The 22,562-nt window shown below is 50.1% G+C and overlaps 1 protein-coding gene and 1 long non-coding RNA gene across 2 annotated transcripts; both read right to left on the bottom strand.

The window, feature by feature from the left end:
- Window positions 1-694: 694 nt before the first annotated feature.
- On the bottom strand, window positions 695-2,663 carry LOC141950629 (uncharacterized). Its single transcript, XR_012631104.1, has 3 exons — window positions 2,615-2,663; window positions 1,385-1,490; window positions 695-734 (listed from the first exon to the last, which is right to left on the bottom strand). It is a non-coding gene; the product is annotated as an uncharacterized LOC141950629 (long non-coding RNA).
- Window positions 2,664-18,107: 15,444 nt separating this feature from the next.
- LOC141950657 (galanin receptor 2b-like) lies at window positions 18,108-21,678 on the bottom strand. The gene is made up of 2 exons (XM_074885793.1): window positions 21,030-21,678; window positions 18,108-18,846 (listed from the first exon to the last, which is right to left on the bottom strand). The coding sequence occupies exons 1-2, from the start codon at window positions 21,401-21,403 to the stop codon at window positions 18,108-18,110; spliced, it is 1,113 nt and encodes a 370-aa protein (XP_074741894.1). The 5' UTR covers window positions 21,404-21,678.
- Between the last annotated feature and the right edge of the window lie 884 nt (window positions 21,679-22,562).

Raw genomic sequence — 22,562 nt, 5'->3', positions numbered from 1 at the left:
CCAAGAACTCCCAGCAGGTTGGAGTAAATGCCATGTCCTAGAGCGGATACACTGCAGTTAGCCTGCAGTCTCTCAATACCCAAGGATATCCCTTCAAACATGCAGCACCAACTTCACAATCTATAGAATACTCAGTACACTTCAGCCTCAAAGTCAGTTGTTATTGCAGTGCAATGAGACAAAATTGTTGGTCCTTAACAGTGATGAGACAAAGGATCATTACCACACCACTTCCCAAAATACTGCTGCTCTGAAATTTGCCTACACTGCTACAGCTACTGCTTCACTCCAACCTCCCTTAAGAAAAAATTCTGCCATTCTTCTAGTACTTGCTCTAGCCACATGCGCAAACAATACTTTCTTATTCCTTATGGATCAAGCTTTTATACTTAACTTGGCTTTTTTACCATCTGTAGTCATGTTCCTGATAAGCAGTAAAGCACCTTGTCTTGTAGGCACTCCCCTCTTCTCCCCACTCTACCCCCATTAAAAAACACACCCACTCTACCCCATGGACAGACCTTGAATCTAAACTAAAAAACAGGTTTTGTTTGAAAACTGTCATTTAAATGGCTATCCAAAGCTGAAGTACTTCTAATGGTCTTATTTCTTCAGCATGAGGTGCCTCTGGAAAGCTTAAAGATTATGAACAATCACCTTACTCACGTTTTGCCCACAGTTTAATTGCACGGTTCTCTTCATTTGGCACTAGATGTAGCATTTCATCGGTAACTCTAAGAAAAAAGTTGAAGGACAGAAGTTCCTAGTAACAGGTACAGGTCTGGTTTATGCTACGCTGGATCAATAGCTTACGGTTTATTGTTCAAATCTATGAAAACAAGTTTGGATTACTCGCTTTGTAGTACGTTAAAAATTACAGATTACACATAACATTCAGTATCCCTCCAGGTAACTGGTGCCCTCAACAGCTTTGTCATAGTTTATAGACTATCGCCAACCATTTTTAATAAGGCCTTTCTAGAGGATTCCAAAATCCAGGTTTCTTTCGACAGCCAGGAACAATTAAACCAGTCACTGTTAAACAGCGAGCAAGTTAGGCTGTGGGTATTTTAAATATCTTTATTGTTTTGTATGAACTACCACACATTCTTCTCTATCAAGTGCTCTGCCTATTCATCTGAAGCAGTCTCTGTGGCAAACTGGAACAATGCACACACCCTGATCCAAGAAACATGAAATACAGGTCTACCTAAACACACAGCTCCTTGAAACATCTACATTTAAGCCCACTCGCCACCTCCTCAGCTCTCAAGTACACAGGAGATCAGCTTATGCACCTTGTACAGAAACTGGAGTTGTGTCATGTGCATTTTATACCCATTCCAGTAACACTTTCTTTTTAAAGATGTGTAAATATGCTCACCATTTAAGCTCAGTATACATCTCCTATCCAGGCTTCTCAGATGCCAGTCATCTCTGAGATCATCAGAAACAGTTTGCACAGACGGTTTTGCAAACACCAGGTCAATCTTAAGAGGAAAAAAAGGTGCCAACCATGAGTTAGAATGCTGCACTGTTTGTGAACAGCACACCAGTGGGGGACAGTTAGTCAAGTCTTTAAAAAGAGTTGTTAACATTTGTATTTAGAACTATGTGACTATAGATACATCTCCCAAGAGATTTATTTGCCAAGAAACCTCAAGAAAATTGCTAGAAGTTCCGTATTTTATTTACAAAACCTTCATTGTATCCCCCCTTTCTTTTTAAGCTAGGGAAAGGAAGGGTTTTTTAAGTTGAAAAAGATTACTCTAAACTTACAATTTCCATTAAAAGGGAACTTAAAAAAATTATCATAGAATTAAGACATAAGTTCAATCACCTCAGCTGTACTTCAGCAAAGGAGAGAGCATTCTCTCTATGCAGTAAGCCCTTTTGATCCTGAAGTGTCTGGTTCATAGCACAGTCTGAGGCAAGAAAGTTATTCTGTGAATGTCTGCACCAGACAAAGGCCACAAGAAGGTCACGGAACAAGTGACTTCATGAGAGTGATACCAAGCAGTGACTTGCTTAGGTACTACAGCACGCAGGTCTCCAGTCACCGTATAAGAAGCAGTCAAGATACAAGGATTCCTGCAGCTGACAAACCCAGGCAGGAGTCACATGAGTACTTTTACTTGTCATTTTCCAGATTGTCACATGACCACTTCATTTTTGATTTGTAACAAAGCTTTTAGTCTGCTGACATGATTCACACCGTGAACTACCCCATACCCATCCCTCTGTAGAAAGCCAGCTTGTCAGAGCTGGGAGGAGTCAGCAAGGACCCTGCCTCTGCTCCCACTCTGCACAGTCCCTGGGAGACAAGTGCCGTTCCAGCAGGCTACCCTGCTCTACAGCACGGGTTTAGAAAGAGGTGTCCCTGATGTTCCCACGCCTGCCAGGCTTCCTGGGGGCTCATTTTCCTATAATCTCCCATTTTACTGCAATGTCTTCTCCTGGGACAGGCTGTGGTCAGGTCACTTAATTACAGTTTCCTAAATACACTCTAAGGTACCAATAACCTTGTAAAATAGCATGGTCACTGGAGAAGTTCTCCTATTCCAAAGGAAGAAAAAAATATTTCGCGCTTAAACAAAAAAAGCAAAACGCTTACCTCAACGCCACCAAACTTGACAACTGGTACATACGCATCTTCAACTGCCTGTAAAGGAGCAGAGGACTGTGTAAGAAAGTATTTTTTCTACTTTCATATTCTTCCTGAACTGTGATACACTACAGATTTTACACTGCTAAACTACTTAGTATAAAGACTGAGTTGCTTCCGAACCAAAAAAATTGTTAGTAAGCTGCAAGCAGCATGGCACTAATACGGTCTAATACTGGCTTTAAAAAGTTCCTTAGCCAAGAGATTCAGAGGCTGATCCTGTGCTGTAATGAACCAGCCGTGCACAACGAGCCATCAGTGTCAGTGCTGGTAAGGCACCTCCCTTGGCAGTGAGGAAGAAAAGGAAGAGATTTCTGTAGCTATCTTACCACTGGTTAACATCCAGAGAAATCGAAAAAGTTCTGTCCACATCCGACAGCATGCACTACCCTTCCTTATTCTGATTTTCTACGGTGCCTGAGGGGCTGTCAGATACCTTATGGGACAGTTTTCAGTGCTGCAGACCCCTTGTCAGAACGGTGCCGCAGCCCACTGAGAGTCTGTTCTCAGGGGACAGTCATCCCAGCAAAGGCTCATGCGCTGTGCACATGAAGTCTGTCCAAATGTCTGCACGAGGAAGCCCAGGCTAAGAGGAACACTTCTCAGGAGCTCAGTGTCACAGGCGAGGTGCGCCATACATCACCCAGGGTGATTTTACAAAGCAGTCTGCACGTTCACAGCGCAGCCCCTACTCACTTCATGTCACGGTGACAGCGTGCGTCCCTTCCGCAACGTCTGGGGCTGAGCGGCCAGAGAGGAACAGGACCAGGGCAGAATGAACTAGAGGTTCTAAAGTGCATCCAGAGGGACACCACTGTTACTGACTGTTACGGATTTGTTATTGAGTTGATGATTTTTGGTGATTTTGATAAGGAATGATTAGGACTAATCAATTAAATGGAATCTCACAGAAATATCGGTTTTTATAAAAGATAGTGGTGTAATGTTTTAAGTAGTCATAGAGATGTTGTATTTAGTTTAGAGTAACCATACAACCAGTTATGCTGCTAGACCAGGTACCATCGTTAGACTGTCTGGTGAGGATGATTTATTGCCCTGTAGACCAGGTGTTTTAAAAGTTGTATTGTGAAAGGGCCTCAAGGCGTGTTAAAACTGCAATGTGAGCCAAAGTCCTTGAGTCAAGGACATTGGAGGGTCGTTCTTTTAGGTCAGTAGTCCGTGGTGGTCGCAAAAGCAGCCCCCCAACTCATTTCAGGACTCAAGTGCACATGACCAGCAAGGGGTGGGAATAAGAAAATGAGTTACAGGAATGGTCATGTTTATGTGTGAGAACTTGACTAATATGTATGACTGTATCCTATATAATCAGCATGTTACACGAGTTAGGTGTGCGCTGCTGGTGAGACGACTCCCCTGCGCACCCGGCTGTCAATAAAGAAGTGTCTGCTCATCTACATCAAACTGGTGTCAATAAGTTCTTTCATCCCAGTTTGGTGACAGTTTCTGGCGACCCAGATGGGACCTTGCTGAGAGAGACCGGAGGAGTTGGGGACCAGATCGGTTCTGGCTGGCACCGAGGAATTCTTGGGGATACCCATCGATCCCCGATCCATAAAGCTCTTTGCGACGTCCCCTGGAATTGGTAAGACACTTCTTATTTGGTTTCGTTTGGGAAGTGCCTGCCAGATGCGGCGAAAGCTGCGCAGGGTTGGACAAAGGGTACCCGTTTGGTTTGGGAGCCGAGGCCTCTGCCCGTAAGACATAAGCGAAAGCTATTGCAGGGTTGGAGAAATTTGGGTATTGGAAAAACCTATATGCTGTAGGTTTTCATCGGTATTTGTATTTTGGTATTTTTAAAAAAGGCAGAAAAAAAAATAAAATTGGTGGTGTTTGTGTGAGTTTGAGACGTACAAATAAGTACGAAGCGAGTGCAGAGTCTGGATCTGCGGTTCTGTTACCCCGCGAGGGTGCAGCCGGAGAAAAACGAAGCGAAAGATTGAGTGATTGTGTGTGTGGGAATTTTAAAATATTTTGAAATGACATCTACACTAATGCATTTGTTCAAGAGTAAGAGTGTTGGTAATTTGGCTTTTGATGAAAAGGTACCCAAGATTTCCCCATCAGGATGTGTGTTAGCACATTGGGGAGGAATACCTGATGACTTATATAAAAGTCAAATATATAAAATATTATAATTATTGGTGGCTTTTATATGTTTTGGATGATCAGGAAAAGTGGCCTACCAATGGAACTTTGGAGGAGGATTTGTGAATTCTAGGAGCTGAGATTTTAATGCACCCCTAGGAATAAATCAGTGTGCTCATTGTAGAGAAGAAGGGCATTGGAAATGAGAATGTCCAAAGATGAGGGGTCGTCAGCAAGAGGCAGCAAGAGTAATGATCCTAGATGAATGAAGGGGACCGGAGGGGAACCCAGCTGAACCTCTGGTTGTAATTAAGCTGGGAGAAAAAGAGGTTAAATTTTTTTGTACATACAGGAGCAACATTTTCAGTATTGAATACCTGTAAAAGGAAATTGCGAATGAAAACAGCAAACATAAGGGAAGCAACAGGGGAAGAAGAAAACAGCCATTTCTACAACCCCTGTATTTAAAATATTATTTAAAACAAAATAATTACACATGAATTCTTGTACGTACCAGAATGTCCGATACCCTTGTTAGGAAGGGGTTTGTTGTCCAAATTAAATGCACAAATTGTCTTTGAGGAAGGGGAACTCTTCCTAAAAATACCTGAGTCAAAGCCAGGAGAAATCCTGATGATACAAGAAAGAATAACAGAACAAGAAATTCTACAGGAAGTAGATGTACCAGTAATCCCTATAGTAGGGGAAACCGATAAACCTGGCAAATCAAAATCAGCACTAGCTGTGAAAATACAGTTGAAGGAGGGCGCAAGACCAGCAAGGATTAAACAGCACCCGATTAAATCAGAAGTTAGAAGGGAATTAAGAAATGATTGACAAATTTTTGGAGTATAAAATCCTTGAGGAATGTGAATCTAATATTCCAATTTTACCGGTTAGGAAACCTTCAGGTGAATATAGGTTAGTACAAGACTTAACAGCAGTGAATCAGATAGTTAAGGACACGGATTTTGTAGTGGCAAATCCATATATATTGTTGACAGCTTTAAAAGAGACCCGTCAGTGGTTTACAGTGCTTGACTCAAAGAATGCTTTCTTTTGCATACCTCTGGAGAAGGGAAGCAGAAAATTGTTTGCCTTTGAGTAGGAAAATCCACAAACGGGACAAAAAAAAAAATGCAGTTGACAAGGACAAGACTACCCCAAGGATTTAAAAATAGTCCGACAATTTTTGGAAATCAGTTGGCAAAGGAACTTGAAATATGGAAACAGGATGATTCACAGCCAAATCCTGGGCACTTACTTTTGCAATATGTGGACGACACACTGATTGCTACAGAGGAAAGATCCACCTGCATAAAGGTAACATTAGAACTTCTAAATTTTTTTTCGGACTAAACAGGTACAAGGTATCCAGAAATAAAGCCCAAATAGCCAGGCCATTGTATGAAACTCAAAAGAACTTTCCCTTTGCATGGGGCCCACATCAGAAACAGGCCTTTAAAAATGTAAAATGAGCTCTGACGTCTGCACCTGCCCTGGGGCTTCCAGATTTATCCAAAGATTTCCAGTTGTTTGTTTATGAAAGACAACATCTTGTTCTAGGTGTGCTGACCCAGAGAATAGGAAGCTGGAAGAGACAAGTTGGATACTTGTCCAAACAGTTGGACACTGTGAGTAAAGGATGGCCTCCTTGCCTTCGAGCAGTTGCTGCTACAGTGATGCTTATTCAAGAGGCCCAGAAACTGACTTTGGGAAGAACAATAACAGTACACGTCCCACACATGGTGATAACTGTTTTAGAACAAAAGGGGGGACATTGCTTGTCCCTGAGCAGAATGATGAAGTACAAGGTGGTCCTGACTGAACAAGATGATGTAGTTTTAAAAACAACTAACCTGGTAAACCCTGCAGTTTTTCTAAGTTCTACACAGGAGGAAGGGCAGCTGGAGCACGACTGCCTGACTACCACTGAGCATGGGTACTCCAGTCGAGAGGATCTGAAGGACACACCGCTGGAAGATCCCGACTGGCAGTTATACACAGACGGCAGCAGCTTCGTGGAACAGGGAGTTCGATACTCTGGATATGCTGTAACAACAGACAACTCCATCACAGAGGCAAATGGCACCACTTAGCTCAAAAGGCAGAACTCATTGCCTTAACTAGAGCTCTAGAACTAAGTAAAGAGAAGAAAGTAAATATTTGGACTGACTCAAAGTATGCTTTTGGGGTAGTACAAGTCCATGGAGTCTTGTGGAAAGAACGAGGATTATTGTCCTCCCAGGGATCAAACATTAAACATCAGGATGAAATTTTGCAATTATTGCAAGCAGTTCAGAAACCAACTCAGGTGGCAATCATGCACTGTAAAGCACATCAGGTTGGGAATACAAAAGAAATTGGAGGAATAACTTAGCAGATAGGGCTGCCAGAAAAGCAGCGAAAGAAATAGCATTACAAATGGCACTGATTGCAACCAAGACAGTAATTCTCCCAAGGGAGAAACCTAAATATTCAGAAGAAGATGATAAATCGGGGCAATTATTGAATGCTAAGAAAAATTTAGCTGGATGGTGGGTGACATCCAAGGGACAAGTGGTGGTTCTGCCTCTCTTGATGAGAGAGGTAATTCAGACAAAACACCAAGAATGTCACTGGGACACAGAAGCCTTAATAACCCTTTTAAAAAGACAAGTCATATCAGTGAAAATACTAGGATTAGCCAAAATGATAACTGCAAAATGTGATGTGTGTTTGAAAAATAATCCAGTAATAGAGAGAAGGGTCCAAATGGGTAAACTCAAATCTGGAACAGGACCAGGAGACTATCGGCAAGCAGACTTTCCAGAGTCACCTCGACAAAATGGGTATCGATACATTCTGGTGGGGGTTGATACTTTCCCAGGATGGCCAGAAGCCTTTCCTTGTCATACCACTCAGGCAAAAGAAGTGGTAAAATGGTTACTATGAGAAATAATCCCGAGATCTGGAGTCCCTACTGGGATCTCTTCAGATAGAGGCCCACACTTTGTTGCTCAAGTAGTACAAAGTGCTTGTAAAATTCTGGGAATTACTTGGGATTTACCTGCACCATGGAGGCCACAATCCAGCGGAAAGGTAGAAAGAATGAATCAGACTCTAAAAAGGCAAATTAGCAAAATATGTCAAGAAACTAATTTAAAATGGCCCTGGGGGGGGCGGGGGGGGGGGCGTGCCGTGGGGAGACCGTGACCACTGACTCAATTCAAGACCAAAAAGACTTGGGCCCCCCATGCCTGTAAGGAGCATGCATGCTAATTTACACAGCAAGTGAGGGTAATTTAAATATAACCAACCAATAGGAGATGGAATAGTAATTACAGACCCATGAGTGTAATCTTAGATAGGTTTTTACGAGTCATGTAACAAGATAAATAGGCTGTAGTTCCTTTGTGCAGCATGTGGAATTACCACCTAGGCCCAATCTTTGTGCAAAAATGTCTTAAACTGCTCTCTCAGCTCTGTGTGTAAGATTGGCTTTTCTGCACCCAGGGTAATGAACCCTGTTTGAAGGACAACAAAAGCCCTGTAAGAGTTAACAGAAAAACACACTACTGCTAGTGCTGTAGTAACATGCTGGGGGGGCTGCCGGGGGCTCTGGGGGTAGGGCTGCCCGGTGCCTGTGCCCAGGGGGGGCTGTCTCCTTCCCCCTTCCCCCCCCAGCTCTCACATTACTCCTGGGCCTGCCCTGGCCGGGCCCGGCTCCAGCTGACCAGGAGCGCCCCCCCCCACCGCCAGGCATCCAGTGGGCAGGAGAAACCCCGACACCTGCCCAAGGGCCTCACTCCTCACGGGTGACCCCAGTACTGACCTCAGCCGGGCCGCAGCTGGAGCAGAGGCTGCACCTCCTGAGACAACATGGCCGCCCGGCAGCCCCGTGCCCAGGACTGCAGCTCCCAGCATGCCCCGGGAACCAACATGGCCACCCGGCAGCCCTGTGCCCAGGACTACAGCTCCCAGCATGCCACGGGTGCTGTTTCTTGCAGCCTGACCCTGCGGGGACACCGTCCCCCGGCCCGGCCCCGCCCCCGCAGCCCCATGGCTGCTTCCTCGAAGCCTTTCCCGCCCAGGCACCGGTGGGCGGACGGACGGACGGAGGCGCAGAGCGGCAGAGAGAGGTGGGACAGGGCATTGGGCTGGCTGGAGAGGGACGGGAGGTGGACAGAGGGATGGGAAACGGGCAGTGGGACAGAGAATGGGGGCAGCTGGGCAGGGAGTGGGGGAAGGAAAAATCCTGGTGAGGAGCCAGGCAGAGGGGCAGAGCGGGAAGAGGGTGCAGGGGAAGGGGACAGTGGGTGCCTGAAGAAGGAGAGTGATAAGCCTCAGGACGGAGGGACAGAGAGAGAAGAAGGGCAGGAAGGAGGACAGAGGGACAGACAGACACAGGCAGGGCGAGGGAGCGGGACGGGGGGGTGAGAGACAGCAAAGGCACCAGGAGAGGAGTGACAGAGACATGGGACAGGGAGCAGGAGAGAGGGACGGAGGGGAAGGGGTGAGAGGGAAGAGGGAAGGGAAAGAGAAGGGGAGAGGCAGGGACAGAGAGCAGGGCACAGAGCAAGAGAAGGATGGGAAAGTGTCCCTAAAGACTGAGAAACAGGGTGTGGATCAGCACAAGGAGGCGGAGAAGGACAGAAGAGAGATGGCCTCCAGGATGGAGCCGGAGGAAGAGCAAAAGGGGATGGGGAGCAGGACAGAGGCCCAGAGAGAAGGCCCAGCCAGCTGAGCAGGGGAGACAAGGGGGAGAGAGGGGACAGGCTGCAGGAGAGAGAGGCAAAATAAGGCCAGGAAGCAGCACATGGTGGCAGAAAAAAGAGGTCAGGGAGCAGAAGAGAGAGATGTGGAGAAAGGAAAAAATAGCAACAGGGTATAGGACAGACAGGAAGGAATGAGAAACTACAGACAGGGAGTCAGACAGAGAAAGAAAGAGAAAGAGAAAACAGCGATGGGTTAAAGACAGAGAGGGAGGAACTAAAAAAATGGGGGCAGGGATCTGGACAGAGAGTGATGGGGAGAGGCCAAGAAGAGCAATTATGGGCAAATGCCCCCAATTCTTGAGCGTTCCCCCTGAACTGCGTTACTGGGAGCCTCAAGAAATGTGCGGCCTGCAAAAGCCCTGCCCTGAGCCCAGTCGGGTGCACTAATATTGGTGCTGATCATCACGCTGCAAAGTGGCCAGGACTGGGGAAAAAAAGACCAGCTAGGGGGAAGAAAGATTGCCCAGCTTTTTTTTTTTTTGCTTGTCTGCTTGTTGGTTTTGCTTTTAGAAAAGTACTATTTAAGCTCTAAATACAACCTGCAAAGGGAAAAGGGACCAGGCGTACCAGGCTGGACACATTTAAAGGCCGAACCCATTCAACAGCTGCACAAACCATCGCTCGCTCTCGCTGCGCACATTCCACCCCCTGCCTGCAGGTGCAGGCAGCCTGCCTGTGTCTTGAGTGTTCCCTGGGAACAGCACCACCAGGCAGCTCAGAAAACCATAGTGCCTGCAAAAACTTGAGCACAGCTTAATTCTGGGCAATTTGTCCTCTTTCTAGGCCTGCTGGTTAGAGACTCATCTTTCAAGAGACGGCTCAGGTCCATGCCAGGGCGTCTTTCTGGATCCCGTGATGGTGGTGGGAAGAGGGGCAGGTTGCCATGTCCCAGGACCGGGTACGTGTGTGGGATTCCAGGGTCACCCCTGCCTGTTTTTTCGCAGCGAAGCCCCAGCTGGTGCCAGCCCCGTGCCACAGCCGCGGCGCCGAGGCTGACAGAGCCGGGCATTTCTGCGGGCCCTGCACCTTGCCGGGCCCCACCACCGGCTGCCAGCTGCCCCGGGTCTCCCCCCGTTGTCTCCAGTGCCTGAGGCAACGCAGAATGGCTTGTCCACACCCCGGAGCCGTCCTGGCCCACGTCTGCAGCCCATATGTGGTGTCCACGTCACACAGCTCATTTGGGGTGGCAGGTCTCTCCTGTGGCACCCTGGGAATGGGGGCAAAGCAACCCATCCCTCCCTTTCCATCTCTGTCCACAGGGCGACCAAGCGGAGCCGTCCCGTGCGCTGGAGAGCGTCCTGCAGGGAGGAGACAGCCGAGTGCAGAGCAACGCTGAGACCCGCCTGACAGCAAAGGGGCCCGGTGGCCACAGAGCAGCCCAGGTGAGCTGCTTCTCTTGGAGGCCAGCAAAGCCGCCTTCCGCCGCCCCAGGTTTTGGTGAGATATGGAGCAGCGCCGAGGTGTTTCTCAGGCATCCGGGCCTGAGGAGGCTTCCCAGTGCCCCTGTGAGAGATGCTGCTCCTGGGCAGCACATCCCTGTCAAGCAAAGGCCGTATCTAGCCCCTCAGAGCTGGGTACGGCTGCCCAGAGAGGTGTCTCAGGAGGACGGGGTCATCTGCCTGGTGACTCTGGCCCAGAAATGATGAGCTGAAGCCCCGTGGCTGTGGCTGGCCAGTTCAGAGTCTCTGAGTGCCTCAGCCTTTCCCCCTGGGAGTGTTTAACACGTGGCCTTTTTTAGGGTGTGACGGATGATGGTGTTATGGAGGCTCTCAAATAAACAACCAACCACCAAACATAAAAATTTAATTATTAACACATTTAACTAGCTCTCCGTAAATTACAGGTTCAAATGTCTGTGAGAGGAGAACAGAACAACTTTCTAGGGTTTAACGGCAACCCAAAGCGCAGAACAAAGCCCCACTCCCTAGGGTTTAACGGCAACCCAAACGCTCTTATCACTCACCTACCAAGTGAGGGCTCTCAACCTCGAGGACCTGCTCAGGACAGCGTCCCGACCCAAGGCACCTCGAGGAGTTTCCTTGGGCAGCGTCCTGACCCAAGGGGAGAGTCCTCGACCGCAGCGTGCTGCTCCAGGGGACGAGCTCAAAATGGCTCCCCCAGGGGACTCCATTTATACCCAGGCCGAATCTGACCTGTAGTCAATCGCGGCTCCCATTGGCCAAAGGCCCCAATTACCGCGAGGCCCTGAGAACAAAGGCAGTCAGGAGCTGCTGCACTTCAGCAGCCAAGAAGCTCTGCTTTCATTGGGCGGATACACCTGCCACAGATGGATGTTGGTTACATCCTGGTGGCTCTGCCCCACTCCCACTTCAGAGTTGTGATGCCTGAAATCCTGGGACACCTGAAGGCCCTGGCAGGGATTTCCAGGGTGTTTGTGTTAAGTTTTATGACATCTTGGGGCTACAGTGCTCTAGGGTTACGTGGTGGCAGGGTTATGGTATGCCAGAGGTTAAGCAAGTTAGGATTACAGCGTGTTATTGTTATGGACTGGATCTGGGTTTGTTGGCCCTGGGTTCCTGGGGTTAGGTTAACTTTACCTTATCTTGTGTTCTGTGTGGTCTTTTCTTGTGGAGAGTCCTTTTTAGCTTGCCTTTTTAGGGATTGGATGGGGACCTTTGCTTTGTGTACGATGTGTCTTCTGGTTGATTTTTTTGCTGTTTTGGAGGATTGTGTTGTTTTCTGTCTTGAAACCATCATCTCTGGCCTAATATGTCTACAGCAGGTCAGGCAGTGTCCCTTCCGGTGCGGTCCCACTCATTTCTGGTGAGTTGGTAGGTGGGTGGGTGTGGAGTCCTTGCATGGAGAATGACTGCCAGACGACCAATGGGCAATTCTGGGAAGGGCTGAGAGGACTTGTGGCCCCTAGGTAACGACTGCCAGAGGACTAAGTGTACTTCTCAGTTTATGTGGACTTCCAAATTCACGGTCATTTCTCCTGCCTTGAGGAAGAGCCATGGGAAGACACCAGCCACATGGAAGGGCAAGGGTTTCCCCAGGGGTATGTGGCTTTTTGGTTTTTGCTTTTGAGTAAGAAACCTGCAAAGAGGCTGCTATCGTTAAGATTAGTGACATTTCGTAACGTCCTGGACTGAGTATCGCGTGACTTGAAAGATTGCTGAAAAAATGGTGGAGGTTTGTCTGCTTCTTCTGGATGCTTCGGGTTTGATCGTCTGCTCGTGGCGGTGACTTCATGCAGCCCTTAGCTCCTGTCTCAAGGCACAACATGTGCTTAGGGCGAGGTTCATCATCCATGACAGTGGATGTGAATCTGTATTTCAAATAGGTTTCCTGATCATTTTGATTTGGAGGGCACAATTTCTTGTCAGATCTGATTTGATCATCCTTGGCTTTGCCTCTTCACGTGGCTGGCGAAGAGCTTGTAGGAGGAGCAGGAGAAGGATCAGTGCTGCCATTTCCACATTGGTGCTGGAGTTATCAGGGTTGTCTTCCATCCGCAGTTTCTTTGCAGGCGTCTCTTTAAGCCACTTGTCTGTTTTGTGAGGGACTTCACAGGAGACCTTTTGTTCCTCCTTAGTGCCCCAGAGGTTTACCTGTCATGTTTTGTTTGTTTGTTTGCCCATTTGCTTTTTATTTGCAGTGCCGGATTTAAAAAGCTTATTGTAGCTCTTTGGACCTCCTCTACATTACAGGAAGTCTCTAGGATTTCTACCCAGGAGTGAGATGTCCAGAAAGGACTGTCCTTGCGCACTGCTGTCAGCCTTCAGTCTGGAGAAATACCTGGTAGTGGTGTCTGTTTGATGGTCAGTGTAACTCAAATGCATCTTAAGTGGGGACCCTTTAGAGTAGAGGAGAGAATGTGAGAAATGCTTCAATGATATGCATCTAGTGAGGATGGAAGTACCTGCTGAAACGTGCTTTTTTGGTTGTTTTTGCATTCTTTGGCAGCATTTACTGAGAGTCTACTTCAGCAAAAGAAAAAGAGATCCCTTCTGATTTCTGTGTCTGACTAAAAGAACTCACCTGCTCATACAGAGACCTGATGTGCAGAGCCATTTTCTGTCGTTACTGGGTACCGCATCTGACGTGTCGTGCTTTCCCTGCACGTAGGGTGGTGGTTTGTGCGTGGCACTGGTCTGTGCTGCTGCGTCCACATCCCGGTTGGTTGCCAGATGCAAGGCAAAGGGCTTCTCCTCATTAGAAATTACTTGTTGAATTTCAGAAACCATCTACATAAAAACGAAGCTTCCTAATCTCTTTGTGCACTGAGTAGAGAAGCAGTGTGGGGGTTTTGGGGCAGTGCCTGTGAAAGAGCCTTTAGGAGATCCTGTCCCTTGACTCTCAGATTGAGAGTTTGAGAATGTCATGGGCATTTTGGTGTCCACCAGAGCAGGTTTTTTTTTTTTCTTTCGTAGCTTGTTTCTTACGTAGGAGAGCTGTGAGGCTGTGAGGAAACACTGCGGGTAGGAGGGAATGTGCCTATTACATATCAAAGGAAGATAAAATAAATATCTAAGTAAGGTTCAGCGTAACTATTTGGAGTTTTGGCTGTTTAAGTGTTGACCTGAACTTTCACTGGAATGGGTTTGCTTGCACTTTTCTTCTCTTTGAGCTCGTGTGTGGGTACGGGAAGGAAGGCAGCAGATGTACGCGCTAGCTAAAACCCCTTTTTATTGCCAGCCATAAAGGTGCCTCTCTCTGAGAGCCCAAGAAGCACCCTGTGTTACAATTCTTGATTCTTTATGTGCAATGTTAAGGCTACTCACATACTCATTTTTACAGTCTAAAAAACCTGTTGGCTTTGGCCATGACATTGCTTGTTACCATTCACTTTTGAGAATTTGTACACACAACCCCCCATGCAAGCACGCTTAATGCATATTTATTATCTGAGTTGGCACTATTTTGTTGCAACTTTGTCACTTTTGGCTGGTTTGCGTCGGGTTTCTTCTAACGATAGACCCACTTGTATAGGCGTGGCCACTGTCGGTCAAGTTCTCTTGTGCCTGTCTTCAAAGCCGTCTTTATGTAGGAGCTTTTCCTTATGTATCACGATCTGCTGGGCAGCTTTTTCACCAGGGCTGGTTCAAAGCTGTGCAACAGGATGCATCTGCTGCCTGGCAAGTTTTCTTTATATCCCCCGGGAGCTGGACGGTGATAACGCCATTTCTAGCTTTCCGTGGGAGACAGGGAGGACCAAAGCTCTTGTATCCCAGCCTGGCTTGGTCTGGGAAGGCAAACTGAAAAGCACGTGGCGGTCACAGACACTTCTGTCCTGGGCTGTGAGCTGTGTGGATGCCAGCAGGAAGCTCTGGGAACGCTTTGCCCGTACGCCAAAGCGTTCCTGCTGCTGCCCCAAGCGTCACCAGCGCGAGCCCTGACATCCGCAGACTGGTGTTGGATGCCAGCAGGGCAGGGGAAGGGGGAGTTGCCCCCTCTCCCACAGGAGGCTGCCAGCGTTGCAGCAGGCATGCTGTGGTGGAGACAGACCAGGTGCCTTTGCTGTGCCCAGGCCCTCACGTGTGTCTGGTACTCATGTGTCCAGCCACACCAGTGCTTGCACGGCAGCCCGGAGCGCGTGGGGCTGGGGCAGCCCATGGGGCCGGAGGCATTTTCTGGCTGGTGGCCTCCGCTGGGTTCCCAGGCAGCTCCAGCGAGCCCGCGGCTCGGCACGGCCACCCTGGCCCCGCCAGGCACGCAGAGGGCTCGGTCACACTCCATTTGTACCGCCGAGCCCACAAAACACTGCCGCGAGCCCCCGGCCCACAAGCCCCCCCGTGCCGCCCCACGGCAAGGTGCTGCCAGCTGGGCAGGCCGTGCCCGGGGCTCGGCGCCCAGCGCCGGGAGCTAGACTGGGAATACCCTTCCTCATCCTGCGCCCGCAGGGCAAGAGGCGTCTGTTTAGCCCATGCTAAATGTCCCGGGGTGCGACTTCAGCCCTGTGAGCCTCTGCGGCACCATCAGCAGCATCCAGTGACAAGCTATTGAGAATACCCGACAGTTCAGGGAGTACAAAAAAGCCTTTGTGGTGAGCCAACAATGAGTTTTGCCACTGGCAGCACTGTTGGACAGTTTGCTTCTCTCCCAGATGTTCAGTGTAATATTAGTCCCCCCCCTTTTTTTTTTTTGTTGGGCACATCTTGTTTTTCCCTAAGTGCCACCTACTTTTTTCACTTTGAAGTTAATTACTAAGAGCAGTGGTTAGGAGAGCAGAAATTGCCGTGAGTAGCATTTCCAAAACCATAAAATTATCCATTTGGGTGGTTTTGCATCTTACCAAAACTCCACCTGCTCAGCCTACAGGCGTGCCCATGTTTTGGAAGCACGCAGCTGGTACGTCTTTGACAGCCACAGCACCAGCAGCACAGCAGGGCTCTGAAGCAGAAATTGCCAACTTCAGCTCAATTCTGTGTCTGGTTCAAGTCCTCCGACCATTTTAGAAATCAGTTGCCTTAAAGGAGCCAGATGGGAACAGCGCAGTGTCCCTGGCACGGGTCGGGCTCACGTCACCCCGCAGCCGCGCTGTGCCAAGCAGCTGCCTGTGGCACTGCCAGCGTGTCAAAAAGTGAGGAAAAAGGTGAATATGTGAGCGGGGGGAAACCGTCTGGTATGGTGCAGGGGTGAGCTGTCAGGATGGGGTATGGGTGGTTTCCTCGCCTGTATCCATCCTGTAAATGTGGCTGTCAGAAGGAAGCATGAGAGAAAAGATTATATCATCAATACAGTATGAGCTCAGAAATTGTGGAGTGTTCTCGGGAAATTTGATCATTTTTTTTTTCCTATCTGTATATAAAAGCAGAGTATTTGAAGTGTGATTTTTTTAGAGCAATACAAGAACTGTTATGAGTCAGCACGTTCCTAAGCAAAGAATCCGTTTCCCTACAACCACTGCTGCGCCGTTCATCTGGGGCTTGCCTGGTGCTCCGGGTCTCCTGCAGCCCAAGTGCCTCGGCAGATCAGCTGCCTCATGGTTACCCACTCGCCTTCTCTCCCAAAAGGCCGAGCAGCACTAGTGAAGCTGTCTGCTGCCGCTGCAAACCCACCCACCCCTCCATCCCCTCCGGCATGCTCCCAGCGCCGGGGTTCTCTAAAGGTGGCTTCTACCCCCAAGGAAAGAGCCCTGGCCCCCGGCTGAAGAGCCCTCGCCCCTGGGAGGGAAGGGCCGGGGCTCGGCTGCAGCCCTGGGGACACGGGACGGGGCCGCTCGGGGCTCCTGGAGGGCTGCGGCTCCCAGGCACAGCACGGAGCCTGGCTGGAGCCGGGACCCGGCTCCCGATTTGCAGAGCGAGAGGATTACCTGAGAGTATGCGGAGAGGCCGTGCAGATGGCTCCGGCGCTGGCCTGTGCCGGGCGAATCAACCCTCCCACCTCGAGCGTCTTCTCCCTGTGCTCAGTAAAGCCGCTCAGATGAGCCAGTGCGGCTCGTGACCTGCCCAAGCGCAGCCTCGGGTTTAATCCTGGCCCTCCCAGGGACTCCCTGCAAGGGCAGAGCCCTGTGCTCCCGCCTCCGCCGCCGGTCACCCGCAGCCCCTGAACTGCATCACCCCCGTGCGCTGGCCAGCGGCTTCGGCACAGTCGTGCCCGCAAGCCAGAGGCATTTGCTTTGCAGGGGATCTGCGTGACACGGCTTCAGCAGCACAAATATTCAGTTAGAAAGCAGAGATAAACTCCAGAGACCAGGCCCTACTTGACTGGCTGCTATTGTTCTTATGAAATATATATAATGAATAATGAAAGCATTTGCAAAATGTCAAGGAGCTACGCATGCTGCTACAGGTTTTTTCATAGATCCAAGTAAATGAGCAGGTGTGCATTTGTGCGCCGAAAAACCAACCTCTGGAGAAGGTCATTGGCATGAATTCAGATTGTGAACACTTCGCATAGCAGGTGTATTCAGCTGTAGAGTGTGCAACACAGGTTATCTGTTTACTGCCCTTTTTTTATACTGAGCAACACTGAAAATGTCTTGGTCCAGTGAATAAGCCACTTCTGGTTTTGTGGACTTTCCCTGGTTAAAAGAGCCTTGTTGAGTGGTCAAAGGTCAAACGCCTTGTAAGCAAATATTGCACATCCTGCACGGAATAAACATTTCAGCCAGGACCACAGGATGTAATGCTTTCCTTTAAACTGCTGAGGACTGTAAAGCTGTTAATAGTCTTTTTTGTCTACTTTTCTGTTTCAAAGCACTCCCTGGTGTCCAGACTGAAAACACAAATGCAACCGTCTTTAGTATAGAAGGGAACAAACATCAATTACTTGATCACATTTAAAGTTCCTCTCCCACGTAGACTGATCCTCAGTGGCTTTGTGTCAAATCCACCCAAAATCCCGCTTGTTTCAGCCCCGTTTCCCAACCTGCACACACAGTGATGGCCCCGCCGTACCAGGGCAGAGCATCCTGGGTCTATTTCTTCCCTCGCGTGCAGCATGTTGTGGGAAGATGGCTCAGTTGGCACAGGGAACGGGAAGGAACGACAAGGCCAGAAGCAGTGTATAGCAGTTTCTGGCTTGCTTTTCCAGCATCCTCTCTCACTCAGTGGGAAAGAGTGGCCTGAATCTGGTGACACAGCTGAGCTGGCAGATGGTGTGGAGCTTGGCCACTAAGAAATATGAAGGGGCTTGGAGGAACTGGAAGGGACTGCCATGGAGGCTGGGTTCATCTCGCACCTGTTATTCTCCTCGTGCATCTGGGACACTTCAGTGGAGCCTGCCTCAAATCCAGGCACAATGTGGGCAGCGCGCACCGCATGCACCTTGTTGCGGTGCTTTTTCCTCAAGAGACAGCTGAAAATCTTTTTGAAGCCCTTTCGGAAGTGCTTGGAGACCAGGGCATAGACGATGGGGTTGAGGCAGGAGTTGGCATAGGCCATGCAGTGGGAAAGCAGGCGGAAGGCGTAGGTGGCCTGGTTGAAGGGAAAGTCTCCATAGAGGTATCGGAGGATGACTACATGGTAGGGCAGCCAGCAGAGGCAGAAAAGGATGGTTACAATGATGATCATCTTGGTTACCTTCCGCTTGGCCTTCTTGGACTCTGATATGTCCTCCAGGGGGTCCACTGCTGTCCACAGGTACTTGATGGTCCTGGTGTAGGAGAGGCTGATGACCAGCACTGGGATGACATAGCCGAAGGCAAATGTGCTGGTGTCCATGACCTTGCGTCTCCACTCCTCCCAGCCAGGCATGCAGATGTAGCTGGACTCCCACTCAATCAGGTCATAGTAGCTTAGGTAGGGCCCAGCAAAGACCACAGAGAGGCCCCAGATCACAGCCATGGCAGCCACTGCGTTGTAGGGGGTCCGCAGCTCCCGGGAGCGCAGTGGATAGCGTATGGCCAGGTACCTGGAGGGGAGAGCAAAGCAACCAGCACTGAGATTTCGGCCAAGCTCTGCCTGGCCACACAATCTCCAGGGACAAGAGTTTCCTTCATTCTCCTGGAGGTCCCTGAGCAGTGGCCCTACATGTTATCTCACACCCCATTTGAGGTACAGTCCTGGGTAAAGCAGCTTTTCTCTTTCTAGCAAGGATGCTTCTCCTCCCACAGGCTTAGGCTGGCTCATCCCTCTGTACATGGTGGGTTGGGTTATGTCCCTGAGCTAGGGCCAGAGAGGTGGTACTGTGGAGACCATGCAGCTATCCACTGCTTGGCAGAATTTATCCAGCAGAAAGTTTGAGCTGAGGATTCAGGAACTGGGGAAGCTTCACTGGGTGATGGGCACTGTGCAGGCCCCTGCCCACTGAAGGTGTATTTCCAGCCTTGTCCAGCCTGGCAGGGGTGAGATTTGCTCACTGGAGCTGTGGCTGCCTCCACCTTGGTACCAAAGGGACCGGGGGGGCCCTTGCCTTTTGGCACTGTCTGCTTTCTCAGGCCAGCCCAAAGCAGGCAGTGATGGTCTGTCTGCTCCCTCCAGCAACAGTGGCTAGATGTGGTGTGATGGGCAGCTCTGCTCCCCCACCTCCAGGCAACACCATAGGGCAAAGCTGTCGATGTCAGCAAGGAGAGAAGGTGGCTTGGTGCTTGTGGTTAGGGGATGGAGAGGAGCTGTCAGCACAGACAGGAGCACAGCTGCTGCAGCCTCAGTCTGCCAGCGTCCACAGAAGGATGCTCATTTGATGCACTGTAAGGCCAGCAGAGCAGGTAGATAAGACATGCAGCTGGTGTGACAAAACTCTCGTCGCTTGCTGGTCCTGTCATCCTGAAAGCTGCTGGCAGCTCAGCGAGAATCCCTTCATGTCCTACTGAAATGCAGCCACCTCTTGGGTGGAGCACTGCACTACAGCACACAAGTGCCACCAGAAAGGGAGAGAACGGAGGCACTAGCACATTGCCAAAATGTCCTTTCTTTTGAGATACTGTGCCTGGTTCTGAGCTGGCGGGAGAGGCAGACTGCACTCGTGTGATGAAGGTGCAGGGAAGCAAGAGGCTTAAATCATGAGAAATCTTGGGTCTTCCAACTGTGTAACCACTGGAATCCCAGAGGATATTTTTGCCGGGGATTTCACGTGACCCCCTCGCCCCAACCAGGAGATGCCCATTTCTGCAGGTGGCACCTGGGAGCTGGACAAAGTGGAAGGGGGCTGAAGAGTAGCCCAGCCACACTTTTTGCTGGGATTTCACCCATCCCAGATACTCCCTGGTACTGAAGGTTCCTTCTGCCTACAGTGCTGTGAACCTCTTCACTGCAGAGGGCTGTTGGGCTCTATCTTGTCTTGGTACCTTGGAAGCCAGCGCAAGGGGCAAGACGGGACAGGACATGTTCCCTGTGGCAGTCAAGGCTTACCCCAGTGGGGACCTCTTCCTCATCCTGGACCGTAAGCGCGGGCTCCGTCAGAAGTGGGGCAGCTGACAGTCGCCTTTCAGAGTCCTTGGGAACAATGTAGGTGGTACCCATCGGGGCCAGAGCACCCTGGGTGACTTCCCAAGAAGGGACTCGGCTCACAGTGCAGGTGCCCTTCTGCGCACAGTGCCGGAGGGCTGGGGGCGGTGGGGGAACAGGAATTGCTAGATGACAGGTTTTGCCTGGGCTGGCAGCCCCTGGGGAATGGTATGTTTACTGCAAGACTGGGATCTCTCTCGGGTATTTATGTGGCTTCTCTTACGGTGCCCTCTGACCACCTTGCTGCCTGCACACGATGCTTTTCTGAAATGGTGCCTTGGGGATAGCTATTACCCTCCGAGCGGCGTCTCTAATACAGAGCGAGGTGACTCAGTGGGAGTCTGTGGCACAGCGGGGAGCTTAGCTTGGGTCTCAAATGCTCTAACTGCAAGGCAGGTCTTTCCTGCAGAAAGCGCAGACAGGAGCAGCATCAGCTTTGCGTTCAGGAGATCTGAAAGTGCTGCTTGGGGGTTGTTAGGGCAAGAGAGACACGACTGGTCTCCAAACTGCCTTTGGCACGGATCGATACCACCGGGGTTTGAACCATCGGCCTGAAGGTGGCGGGCCACGATGTTCCCGTGCCCTCACTCACTCCAGCTTCGCAGACTGCCCTCCTTCCCCAGCCCAAGGGCATCCTTAGACTGTTACCTGTCCACAGAGACGGCAGCCAGAGTAAAGCTGCTGGCATACATGGTGAGGTAGATGAAGAAGTGGACAGCCTTGCAGACGAAGGAGCCGAAGACCCAGCCCTCAAGGGAATAGATGGTGGCCTGGAAAGGCACGCAGAAGACAATGAAGAAGAAGTCAGCCAGGCTGAGGTTGAGGATGAAGAGGTTGGTAGTGTTGTGGCCCATCTGCCCGTTGCGCAGCAGCACTGCTAGCACCAGGCTATTGCCCACTGTGCCCAGGAGGAAGATGAGGGAGAAGACCACAGGGACAATGACACTGGCAGGGCTGAAGTGGTAACTGTCAGAGGAGTTCCAGTACCCAGCCAAGCTTGCGAAGTCCTCATGCTCCGTCATTCTGTGTCGTGGTGAGACGCTGGAACCTGGGGCAACACAGGGAAAGATGTGAGAGACTAGAGAAACACTGCTTAGCCTGTTAACTTGGCTGATGGGCCTGTTGGCTCACTGGAGACACAGAGCCCCATTTTCAGCTCACTGACCCACATGATTTTCAGCAGTTTCCTCTGGACACTGCTGGCCTGGAGGACAGGTAGAGTTAGGCTGGGGGTAAGGGGTGCCCTGCTGCCCCATTCTGGCCCTGGAATGAATGCACAGCCCATGTTCACAGAATCACAGAATCATTCAGGTTGGAAAAGACCCTTGGGATCATCGAGTCCAAGCCTCAGCCCTACTCTACAAAGTTCTCCCCTCACCACATCCCCCAGCATCTCATCTAAACGACCCTTAAACACACCCAGGGATGGTGACTCCACCCCCTCCCTGGGCAGCCTATTCCACTCTCTGACCACTCTTTCTGGGAAACATTTTTTCCTGATGTCCAGTCTGAACCTCCCCTGTTGAAGTTTAAAGCAACAGGGTTCTTGTTCTGTCACTAATCACCTGTGAGAAGAGACCATCATCAACCTCTCTACAATGTCCTTTCAGGGAGCTGTAGAGAGTGATGAGGTCTCCCCTCAGCCTTCTCCTCCTCACACTGAACAGTCCCAGCTCCTTCAATCTCTCCTCACAGGATTTATTCTCCAGGCCCTTCCCCAGCCTCGTTGCCCTCCTCTGCACTCGCTCCAGCACCTCGAGATCTCTCTCGTACTGAGGTGCCCAAAACTGGACACAACACTCCAGGTGTGGCCTCAGCAGTGCAGAGCACAGGGGGACTGTCACCTCCCTTGGATTGATCCTGCTGGGGTGAGGTCTGGGGGAGAGGAGAGATGGCATCTGTCCCCGGCTTCCTTCTGTGAGGGAGAATGGAGCCAATATCTTCACCCCCCAGCTGGCCCAGCTGATGGCAGAGGGGTGTGATGTTCCTTCCCAGCAATGGAACTCCAGCCTCAAACTGACCAGCTGGACGAGCCAAGGTGTTTGCTCCCCCGATACTGATATGCGGAGTTTTATCCCTCCCCTGCTCCCAGCTCTTTTGGTACCTGCTCCTAGAATAAACCTTGCACACTAGGCGCGGGGCTGGAAATGCTTTTGGCATGACAGCTACTACACGGCTCCA

This window comes from Strix uralensis, chromosome 16 (assembly GCF_047716275.1).
Source record: "Strix uralensis isolate ZFMK-TIS-50842 chromosome 16, bStrUra1, whole genome shotgun sequence".
In the NCBI taxonomy this organism is placed as follows: domain Eukaryota; kingdom Metazoa; phylum Chordata; class Aves; order Strigiformes; family Strigidae; genus Strix; species Strix uralensis.
Note: the sequence above shows the minus strand (reverse complement) of the source record. Positions and strands in the feature narration are given on the sequence as shown.

Coding starts and splice junctions, on each gene's coding strand:
- LOC141950657 (XM_074885793.1), bottom strand. CDS start 21,403: ATGACGGAGCATGAGGACTTCGCAAGCTTGGCTGGGTACTGGAACTCC. Junction 18,847..21,029: donor GCTGCCGTCTCTGTGGACAG/GTAACAGTCTAA, acceptor TCTCCCCTCCAG/GTACCTGGCCATACGCTATC.